The sequence below is a fragment of the Vicia villosa genome, linkage group LG5 (genome assembly GCF_029867415.1).
Source record: "Vicia villosa cultivar HV-30 ecotype Madison, WI linkage group LG5, Vvil1.0, whole genome shotgun sequence".
NCBI classification, from domain to species: Eukaryota; Viridiplantae; Streptophyta; class Magnoliopsida; order Fabales; family Fabaceae; genus Vicia; species Vicia villosa.
Window position 1 is genome coordinate 111,115,962 of NC_081184.1, and position 12,756 is coordinate 111,128,717.

The following is a 12,756-nucleotide window of genomic DNA, read 5'->3' on the forward strand; positions in this document are numbered from 1 at the left end:
CTTTCTTTCCGAGCCTCGGAGAATAGCAAAAAGCTAACCTAGACGGTTTAAATTGCTATTATTTGCAAAACAAAATTGTCATTTGTAACAAAGTCAATTAGGCGGTTAAACCAGACACAATAATCCTTTTTAAACCGCTCCAGTACAGCTTTATTTAGGGTAACTGACTTCCACAATCAGAATCCACCAAAGTTTAAGGGAGATCTTAGGCCGGAGAAGGCTGGCTTATAGTTGCAAGAGATGGAAAAGATATTTATGGAAATCAACTCTCTATTAGGATGAAAGATGAACTATGCTACTATCTTTTGCTTGGAGATACTAAGTATTGGTGGATAACTACGAGATAGATCTAGAAGATGGAAGCTTCTCATGAGGGCAACATGGAACCATTCAAATTGAATCTTAACCAACTTGATTCTTTAGAAACTTATTTAAATTTACAAAATAAAAATAAATATAAAATAATAACTAGCTGGCTCTCCTATTTTACACATGCAAGTAGCATGATTATAAATAACCTATTTTTTTAGTCGTTGTTAAATCAAATAAATAATAAGAAAATACGATATAATTAATATTTCAAGCGTTTAATTCCACGGTCGAACTCATGGTGGAACTGATTCAAAGATTCATGGTTGTTTAAAGAAGGGGTTGAATATGTACAATAAAATGACAGTGATTACAAGAAATAGAAAAATAATATCTTACTGAGTCAGAAAAATAACTATTATAAAAGTAACACGTTAGGTATGAATATAGATCGACTAAGATAGAAAGTGACAATATATATACCAAGTCAATTAAATTTTTGGTTATTATTTTTAACCTGACTTTCTTTTCCACAATCTATTAGTATTTGGTAGCGGTATATTTGTATGTTTTTTCATGCGAATATATATATATATATATATATATATATATATATATATATATATATATATATATATATATATATATATATATATATATATATATATATATATATATATATATATAATAACCACATTTCGAATTAATATTTTTTAAATTCAACCGTTCGATTGAAACATAATATCATATAGATCATACCTATAAAGTTTGAGCTTAATCTGTAATGATTTACTATATCATCAAGATATCCAAAGATTAACGTTAAAATGAGCTTTCATATAACGTTAATTTTGATGTAATTCAATGACATAGTAAATCATTATAGATTAAGCTCAAACTTTATAGGTATGATCTATATGATATTATGTTTCAATCCAACGGTTAAATTTAAAAAATATTAATTCGAGATGTAGTTATTGAACGAGTGTAACTCGTGGTGTAACTCTTCGGGTGTAATTTGATCCCTCCTCATATATATATATATATATATATATATATATATATATATATATATATATATATATATATATATATATATATATATATATATATATATATATATATATATATATATGGTAAACATCATATTTCTATGAAGCTTGTCCACAAAGGTGAGGAAAGCTTGAACGAGATGATGCTTTTAGCGTAACTTTGGGGATTTTGAGGTTGTATTCTGAATACTTCTCCCAGAATATATATAAATATATATATATATATATATATATATATATATATATATATATATATATATATATATATATATATATATATATATATATATATATATGGTAAACATCAAATTTCTATGAAGCTTGTCCACAAAGGTGAGGAAAGCTTGAACGAGATGATGCTTTTAGCGTAACTTTGGGGATTTTGAGGTTGTATTCTGAATACTTCTCCCAGAAGAGTGTCTTGCTTATCCCTCTTGCGGGAGCCCCTTTTATATCTATATTTGGCCTTCAATGCCTTATTAAAGAAGCATCTTTCGGCCTTCCAATGTTACGGACGTTGGCTTCATCATTGAATGCAAGGCTCAATGATGATGTATTTAATCATCAGTTACGGCCGACTTGTGCGTAACTGCCAGGCGTTACCACCGAGTTGTGTTGTGGCTCCCCGTATTCCTTACTCGACCTTTATCAGTATCCGGATGATACTTGTTCATGACTTCTTTGCTTCCGGTCATAGTAACCCGGGAAGACTCATACGGCTACTCACTTCGGCTTATATACTCGACCAGCCTCGAAGGTTATCGTCGGGTTAGGTCAACAAGGCAAGTTCTAGGAAGTTCGTCTCTTCAGGACACGACCTATAAAAATCCCGATCCCGAAACTATATACATATATATATATATATATATATATATAATTTAATTCCATAAAAAAACTTAATTCCATGAAAACATATATATATATAGAACTAAGACAAACACTCTATCAGTTACTAGTTAAAGCAGATGATAGAGTTTTAAAGACAATCAGAGAAAATACATGAGTTTATCCCTAACCTATCTAGAAACCATTTTCAGGCCTAAAAATTAATTTTCTCCTTCATTCACAATTTTGAAACACCGTTAAAAATGTTTTCATTACAGACTCTCCAACTAGACCACACACATGTGATAGATCATAGAAAAACTACGCCTAAACTACCCCTTAAAAGTCTATCTCTTTTGTATGATTCCAGTTCCAATTATCTTTATCGTAAGATAAAGTAGCACCTTGAAGTAGAGAGGGGCGATTATATATGAGACCAGCTACCTTGACACTCAATATGCTTACACTATATCTACACCGTAGGCTTTCCAAAGCATTTAAACATTGATAAAAACCAAAGCTGAAAGAAAATTATTAAAAAATACAAATGTACATGTAACAGTATATACATAAGGTGTTGTTGTAATTTGTGGTGTCATTCTAGCATTACACATATTATATATTACAAGTATCTCACGATGAAAGAATGATCTCTTTCACCAGAGATTCCAAACAAAGTATTTGTTTTTCACCAAGCCAACCTCTCCCACCAACCCATCAAATTGAGTAGAATTAGAAAATATACCATATAACTTATCTTTAAGGGAGTGTGTTCTAACCATGGATCCTTCCAAAAAAAAACTCTAAAGGCCTGATCCCACATTCATTAGGATACTAACAAACCAATAAGGGTGGACATCCTCTTTAGATCCAAGAAGAGATACACATTTCCTTCAAGAAGAAACATGTTGAAAATCCAATATCCTCCTCTCCCTCCGGAGAGAGGAAACAACTAAAACACCTTACCTAACAACAAGAATATCACACTAAAGATCTGAAGCACTTGTAAAGAACCTCCAATTCCATTTGGTCAAAAGAGATTAATTAACCAGTTGAAGTACCTTTACTCCTAACTCTCTACAATTAAGTTTACAAACATTATCCCATTTAATCTATGAAATATTAGATTCTTCATTCATTCATCCCAAAATAAAACTTTCTTTGTAACTTAACAAGCTTCTCCCAAATTTTTAAAAACTTATTAAAAAAAGAAAATGAAAATAACATTAAGAACTAAATTAAGAAGAACCACTTGACCCCTAAGACTAAGGTGCTTCTAACAATGAAGCATCTTGATCAAATAATTGACAAAAGAGTCCTAGGTAGTTTTGAGCCTAGTATTAATCGCACGTACAAACCAAGATACTTGAAAGTTGAGCTTCAATTTTATAGTGGATGAATTCACATGCAGAGGTCAGAAAGATAGGGTCCACATTAATTTCTATAAGAGTGTTATTGAATAGTATCATCCACATATTGAACGTGAGAGACCACGAAACAGAACGATCCTATCTTGAACCTATAGTAGAGACTTGAGCATTTATAAGTGGGAGAATCCACTCACGTATCACCTTAAGATTTTTGGTGAAAATATGGTGTCTCTTCTACAAAGGTGTTTTCTCTTAAAGGTAGTCTCCAAGTGTAAAAAAACTCCTCGTTTCACTCTCCTGAATTACCTCAACAAATGATAATCACGAGCCTTTTGTTCGAGTGTTGAAAAAGAATTACAAGTGGGACTAGTGTGGGGAAGTCCCACATTAATTATAAATGTGAAGACTTGAGCACTTATAAGTGGGAGAATCCACCCACCTATCACTTTAAGGTTTTGGGTGAATATGTAGTGTGTATCTCACAAAAATGTGTTGCTCTTATAGGTAGTCCCCACGTGTAAAAATGCTCCTCGTTTGATCTCCCAAATTGTCTAACAAAACTAAGTTACTCACTACAAAATCATATATATATATAGATTGAAAAGAATTAATGGTCAAGATGTGGAGTAAGTTATTATAACTTACTCTTGGAGTCAATATATATGAGGAGGGTTATATTGACTCCAAGATTAAGTTATAATATCTTACTCCACATCTTGACCATTAATTCTTTTCAATCTAATGGTTAAAAATAATAAGGAATAAGAATTAATGGTCAAGATGTGGAGTAAGTTATTATAACTTATTCTTGGAGTCAATATAACCCTCCTCATATATATATATATATATATATATATATATATATATATATATATATATATATATATATATATATATATATATATATATAACAAATATATTTAATAAGAAAATGTTTAAAAATAACGTAAAAATATTATTTTAATAAATTGCTCACAAACGAAATCTTTGAAGCTTATATTTATCTATTCATGAAATACTATCATTTATATGTTTTACTAAATACAAATTTCTATGTTTGATTTAAAGTTAGAAGATTTAATTTGCAGTATAAAATATTACTGGGAAAATAGTTTTCTTATTTGCGTATTTTTTTTTTTAAGATAATAGATGAGTAACGTAAAAATAAATTTTAAAAAATATCTATTCATTTTTATAAATAATTTTTAAAAATGCCGCTTAAATTTTTTTAAACATAGCCATAATTACGATTCTCATTCATAGTTTCCAAAATTTTATTTTTAAGACTAAATTTTTAATCCATGAACACAATGTCCAATAAAAATACCACTTTTTTCATGTAAACCATATTTTGTACTCAGTCGCTTTCCCTTACAAGGCAATAAATATTGTTTACATTTTCCTTTCCTATAAATATTTTATCAAATTGTTGAATAAATGTTTGATCAAATCAACAGGTGAGGGAGAACCATGACTTTGTAAACTTCAATTTGAAATATAAAATGGCAACAAAAAGTTGGGTTGCATCATCTAGTAAAATATCTAATAAAAATGTTGAGCCACTTTGTCAAGAAACTTTAAAAAGTCTAAGATATTGAAAGCCATAATACTATATAAAGAGGTACAATTCATATACCTTAAGCAATCATAAACAACAAATCTTCTAAATAGCAAATAAAAGATATACAAGGCTGCTTACTAGGAGAGAACATGGAAAACTCAATTGGGGCGAGGCAATGGCCTCGACTCATATTTGCAATAGCATTTTGCATAATTGCTTTTACTACTTTTGCTATTGCTGATGATGATAAGCCTTATTATGGAGGCCAATATCCATACAACAACTATCCCCAACCACCCTACACTTACAAATCACCTCCATATAATAACTATCAATCTCCACCCCCATATGCTTACAAACCACCTCCATATAATTATCAATCTCCTCCTCCATATGATAATAAATTTCCTCCATATAAATCACCACCATCTCCTTATGTAGAAAAATTCCCTCCATATTATTATAAATCTCCACCTCTACCATCACCATCACCACCACCTCCTTATGTCGACAAATTTCCACCTTATTACTACAAATCTCCTCCTCCACCATCTCCATCACCACCACCTCCTTATGTTTACAGTTCACCTCCACCTCCTCCATATGTTTACAAGTCACCACCTCCTCCTCCATATATCTACAAATCTCCACCTCCACCACCATATGTCTATAATAGTCCACCACCACCACCATATGTGTACAAGTCACCACCTCCTCCACCTTATGTATATCCATCACCACCATATGTTTACAAGTCTCCACCTCCTCCTTCACCTTCTCCTCCACCACCTTATGTCTATAAATCACCTCCACCTCCATCCCCTTCACCTCCACCTCCATATGTCTACAAGTCACCACCTCCACCTTCTCCATCACCGCCACCACCATATGTTTACGAGTCTCCGCCTCCACCATATGTCTACAAGTCTCCACCACCACCTCCATACGTTTATAAGTCACCTCCGCCACCTTCACCTTCACCACCTCCTCCATACTACTATAAATCTCCACCCCCACCATCCCCATCACCTCCTCCACCTTATGTTTATAAGTCACCACCTCCACCATCACCTTCACCACCTCCTCCATATGTCTACAAGTCACCACCACCTCCATCTCCTTCACCACCCCCTCCATACGTCTACAAGTCTCCACCCCCACCATCTCCTTCACCACCAGCACCATATATTTATGAGTCTCCACCTCCACCATATGTCTTCAAATCCCCACCTCCACCTCCGTATGTTTATAACTCTCCTCCAAAACCTTATATTTATTCATCACCTCCTCCATCTTATCCTTCACCAACTCCTTACATTTATAAGTCTCCTCCTACACCATATAATTCATATTCATATAGTTCACCTCCTCCTCCCTCGTATTAAGCTTAATATGTATTTTGATTTTCTTCAATAATTTTACTATAATCAATGTTGTGTGGTTTGTAATAAAATCTTCATTGTAATAAAGATCTAATAAATTCTAATAAAAGATGTATTTTGAGCTCTATGTTGTATTGTATCATTATAAATTAGTATTAATTTTACAGTTTGATTTACTTATTTATTTGTGTCAAATTTCATATAATGTAATTTATAGTTTTGGATGTCTTAACATAAAATATTTGTATAAAATGTATCAAAAAAAAAATATTTGTATAATTAATATGACAAAAATGACTCAAATACAATTAATCATATAAAAACACCTAAGGGTCTGTTTGGTAAAAATAGCGGTTGACAGATAAGCTAGCTGATAGCTTATGACTGATGGCTGATGGCTGATGGCTTATAGCTTATAGCGGATGGTTGAGACTGATAGCTTATAAGCTAATTGAAGTGTTTGGTAAAATTAGCGGTTCAATTAACTTATAAATGTAAAATGACATAAAAGATATTTAATATATAATTATTTTATTTTAAATTAAAATAAATTATAAGGGTTAAAATGGATATTAATTAAAATAATAAGGATAAAAAAGGAAGAAAAAATAATAAGCTATAAGACATAAGCTAAAACGCTATTCGAAATAGCGTCTGGAAAATAAGCTATAAATTAGTAAAATAAGCTATAAGCTCGTGATGAAAAGACCGTTACCAAACGAGTCTAAATTATAATATGAGCTTATAAGACATAAGACATAAACTATAAGCTCGAAAACATGTCTTACCAAACAGAGCCTAAAGCTCTATCCAAAACAATTAGAATTACTGGTTCCTTATTCACTCTAATAGAGAATCACATCATTTATGATACAAACAAGATCCATCCTTTGACTTTGCGAAGAATTTCTCCACGACAATACATTTTTATGTTAGAAATTGATTATAATTTGGTAGAACTTGCAAGAGATAAGCACTAGTTTGAACGATTTTGAGAAGTGTAAATTTGAAAACGGGAGATAACACACCTCTCATGAGCATCACATGTATTGTCGTCATCTGTCTGACCAGTTCAGTTCGTTTCGATCGGGTGGGATTTGAGCTTGGGTGATACATTAAGTTTTTATCTCAGGAAAAAATAATTTAACATTACGTTTTCAGTAAATACGTTGTTCTTATCCATTTTATTAACTACGCAATTGTTTTATGTGCTTCTGACTAAGCCTTCATCTGATTCGGCTGAGTTAATCCATAATCATGCGGTTTTCTCTCACGAATTTGATTTTTATGAAACTGATTCATTTAATCATGGGAAGACTGATAAAATGTTCCCAATATTCTCTCCTTTTTCGGTTTCAGAATTCAAGTATAAATAAAAAAGTCTCCACACCTCATTATTTTCACTCAGTTTTTTATCAATCTGAAATCTCTCTCATCTCACTCTAATATGCAATATTTGAATACTTTTGCTTTCTTTGTCTTATTTTTTGAGTGCCCTCAATGTACCATATACGATTTTGGATACATCAAATTTGAATGATCTTCGTATTATAAAGGGTGTAATTCTTGATCGATTATCTACAGTGCGACAATAGTTGTAACAATTTGAATTTGACTGTTTTATCCTAAGGACATCGTGGTTGATCGTCTGTTTTGCACAATTTTCAACCTGGTAATTTCTTGAGTGAAATATTTTTCAAAATTGATTTTTAAATAGAAAAAACAATTTAAGACATTTTCAACTGCCATAATAATTTTAAAACGTTTTCAACTATGATAGCTGACAAGGAAAATATTGTTACTTCTGTTGTCTCTATCAAACCGTTCAAGTTCAAGGAAATTTATTTAAATGTTGACAATATAAAAGGTTATTTTTGTAACACCTTAAAAACCTCGAGCTTATTATTATAAGGCAAAATATTCATTTTGTCCCTTAACTATACCTTTGGGTTTAAATTGATCCCTTAATTTTTTTCGTGTCACCTTGGTTCCTTTACTTTCAAAATATTTCATTTTAGTCCTTTTTGTCGAATTAGCGACATAACAAATTTGAAATCAATCGTTAAATCCGTCTCTAATTAGACAAGACTAAAATGAAACTTTTAGAAGTTAAGGGACCAAGGTGACACGGCAAAAAAAAGGGACCAAATCTAAATCTAAGGGTGTAATTAAGGGACCAAAATGAGTATTTTTCCTTATTACAAAATAAAGCATGCCAATAATACATATACACATTTAGGAAGTTACTCGACATCAAACTCATCTGCTCTATAGCACATGATTTAATAAACAAGACATTCAACACATGTCACCGCATTCTCACTTTCACTTAGGGTATCATCGCAACGGAATCATAAAGATAAACATGCTTTTCAAACTCATATAAGTCTTATAAAATACTTTATTAAAACTCAACAAATATGGTAAAAATCTCCTCATAGCAACACAGTAAGCATCAAACACGAGAGCATAATATTTCACTCTCTAATCAACATAAACAGAATAAAATAGCATCGTTCGCCCCATCCAGTGTTACAGATCAGAGCAACTTAATTCTTATAACGTAAAACAAAAACAAAAAAGAACAACTCTTTGTCATCCTTCCGCTTTAAGCAGCTACTCAGTTGCTTGCTTATCTATACTCCAAAGGGGAGAACTTACCACAACAACAACAACAAAGGGGTGAGAAATCACATTAATAAAGTAAGTGATACATACTGCAAGGTAGTGTAGCAACACATATTCTACAGATCATCGCATACTTGCACAATACATTCTCACACCCAATCTCAATAAATACACACAAACTGGTATTATGCATACAACTCATTTATGTAATACAACTCAACTATGCAACTTGATACATATGCATGTGATATCAACTCAATATTTGGTTCTCTTAAGACAAGCCACTAGTCCCCTCTCTGAACTAGCAAACATGCCTCTAGACACACTCAAATGATAGATGAATACTACATATCATTGTCAATACGTTAAGACCCCTCTCTGATCCTAACATAATGCATGGAATACTCTTGTAATCCACTATCCGATTTACCTCATAGCAAAAATTCATATATGCACAACACATCATAATTCAGGACAACTCAATCATAAAATAACTTTGCTCAATCAACCCATATTCTCATACATGCAATCACACAACAATTATAATTCACATACTCAATGTATCATATTATTACCACAACTCATAAACCGCACTCAATACAACGTCAAGACTCGTATGAATCGACATTTACTCTATTAAATAATTTTAAATTATTAGTTTTCATCATCTCAACCCCAACAGTTGTAAAACAATCATTTAAAAGTCAAATAATCAAAATCTGCATTTATACTCTAGACCGAGCACGACTTGAAGCATCAACAGGAAAAAACAGTAACTTTTATATTGAGCATGGTGTTGCGGCTTAATGAAGTTGCGGCACAATAGCATTGAGCAGTGTAACACTCCGATTTTATTTAATATTTAATTTATTAGTTATTGGTTTTTATTAATTATTATGTGACATGGTGATTAATTTAATTGTGTGTTTTGTGAACATATGTGTTATATATGTGTTGTGTTGGGTTATTGGGTGTGAAAATGATAAAATTAGAAATTAGGCCTAGTAGTGTGTTAGAAAGAGAAAAGGTGGGGGTAAGAGTTAGTAAGCCCATTAAAAGAATTAAGTTGGTAAGGGTTTAACTAAAACAAGAAAATAGAAAGTTAGAGAGAGAAGTGAAGGAAAAAGAGGAAAAGAGGAGAAAGAAGAGAAAAGGAGAAGATAAGAGAAGATAAGAAAAGAGAAGATAAGAGAAGAGGAGAGCCCCTAGAGGAAGATTTCATCTAAGGTAAGGATGGGTTTTTTCATATGGTTAGGGTTATATAATGTATGTGATGGATAGTAACATGTGTAGGATTTGAGGATTTTCAATTTCTAGTTTTTGACATGTTAGGTTTTGATTTGAATCAATGAAATTGATGATTTAATCATGTTTTGATGTTAGTAATTGATGCTATACCATGAATACATGTTAGAATGCTTTTATTTCATGAACTTTGGTTGTTTGAATGGGTTTTATGGTGAAAAATCGTGTGAAACAGAATCTATCAGAAGCAGGATTTTTCTGGTTTTTCATGAGCGGACTTAGCACAGTGGGGGGGGGGGGGGGGGCTTAGCATGGTCTAGCATGAAAATTTTTATATTTTTATGGACTGAACTATATCATGTATGCTATTTATTTATCAAGAATTATCATGAATTTTTTGGAATTTTGTGAATATGTTTGGATGGCTTTTGAGGCAATTATTTGTATGAACATAATACTTGAATTTTAGGTATATGTATGTTGTGAATTGAAATTGATTAGGATTATAATTGTTGAGCATTTTTTGCTACATTTTAATTATGATGTGTTGAATTGTTGAGTGCTATGAAAGTGTTTTCATGTGTGATTGATAACATCATATATGTATGTTTGTGCAAATGTGAGGTGATTCATATGTGATGAATGATTTAATATATGTTTGTATAATTAAGATTTGGAGATGGTCTTGAATTGCATATAATTATTGGTATTTACACATGCATTCATTCGGTAGGAAAGATGCGATGTTTGTTAGTTTCATGGAAACTAGTGACTTTTCCGAAACCTTGAAGATGAGTTTGAAGCTTAAAGGACAGGCGTATTTTGGTGGTTATCTGTCTGAGGGATGGACATGGTGATATCTCTATGGATAAGAATTGGTACCACGTGCATATTGCAATGAGTCGCATTGGAGTCATGTGTTGAAGTGAAATGTTATTTTGGTGTGCTTATGTGACATTTGTGTGAATGGTACTTTAGTGATAATTGTGATTGATTACTTTGTTATCTTTAATCATTGAGCTATGTTGTATATGTAAACATGCGAACTATGTGAAAAAGTATTGAATACTTGTATGTATGAAAAGTGATGAATTCTATGAATATATGTTGTTATGCATTACTTATTACTATATATTTCTATAATGGTATGAATTCTCACCCTTCTGTTGAAATGATGTTTTGTACGACATCGCTTAGGTACCGAAGAGTAGAGGTTCTTGCTTACAAGAATTTAGTCGTGGATCTATTCCTTTGTTTATCGTATTTCTAGGTAATGGGTCATGCTCTGGTTATGTAACACGGGGAAACATTTGATTCATGTTGTTTTTTGAGATGTTTGATATACTCTCTTTATATTTTGGTGTATTTGAGATTATGAGATGTTTGGCCTTGGTGCCTAATGCTTTTATCCATGACTATCTATTATGAGATTATATAATTGGTATCATTTTGAACTGATTAATTATTCTGTTGTGATGTGTATATGAAATGTGAATTTAAATGCGTGTTATGAACATGACTAAGTGAATTTTTGTTAATTATTTATGTTGGTTTGAAATACATGTGACACCCTCTTTTGATGTGCATACTATTTTAATCTCATTAAGCAATATATTTTTCGTGGGGTTTAGAGGATGTTACATTAGTGGTATCAAAGCATGGTCAGCTAGTTGGCCAGGTTATTAACATGTTTATTTTCCTTTTGTATTCGATTTTTGTTTGTGACATAATCAATATTGTTTTTCTGATGTATCTTGTTGGTTGTTTAGACGATGGATGCAGGAAGGAATGGTGATGCTATTGTCGAGGCATTGGCGATGTTGGCTGGTGCTATTGGGCGGGTTTCGACTGCGAATGCTGGTAACATAGAGGAGGATGAGTTCCTTGATTTGGGGAATTTCCGGAGAAATAATCCACCTGTATTTGAGGGAGAGTATGAACCTGACAAAGCACAAGCATGGCTGAAGGCGATTGAGAAGATCTTTCGGGTTATAAATAAAATCCTAGCAAACATCAGGTAAGACATATGGACAGACATCATAGAAAGACATGTGAACGAACAAGCAGCGTTACAAAGATCCAAGAAAACATCAGGTAAGACATGTGAACAGGCATCACATATAGGCATGCGAACATGTGAATAGGTATCACGAATAAGCATGTGAACATGTGAACAGGTATCACGAATAAGCATGTGAACAGGTATCACGAATAAGCACGGAAGGCATCACAGATGAGTAAGAAATATATATAACAAGAATACATGCATGGAAAACATGTAACAGGAATACATGTGGAGTGTGTGAACAAGGATCACAAATAGGTAGACATATACGTAACAGGAATACATGCACGGCAAACTTGTAACATGAATACGTGTGAAA

General features: G+C 32.3%; 1 protein-coding gene across 1 annotated transcript; it reads left to right on the forward strand.

The window, feature by feature from the left end:
• Positions 1-5,187: 5,187 nt before the first annotated feature.
• Positions 5,188-6,626, forward strand: LOC131607041 (extensin-2-like). The gene has a single exon (XM_058879094.1). It carries the CDS (start codon positions 5,267-5,269, stop codon positions 6,500-6,502), a length of 1,236 nt encoding a protein of 411 aa, XP_058735077.1. The 5' UTR covers positions 5,188-5,266; the 3' UTR covers positions 6,503-6,626.
• Positions 6,627-12,756: the final 6,130 nt, after the last annotated feature.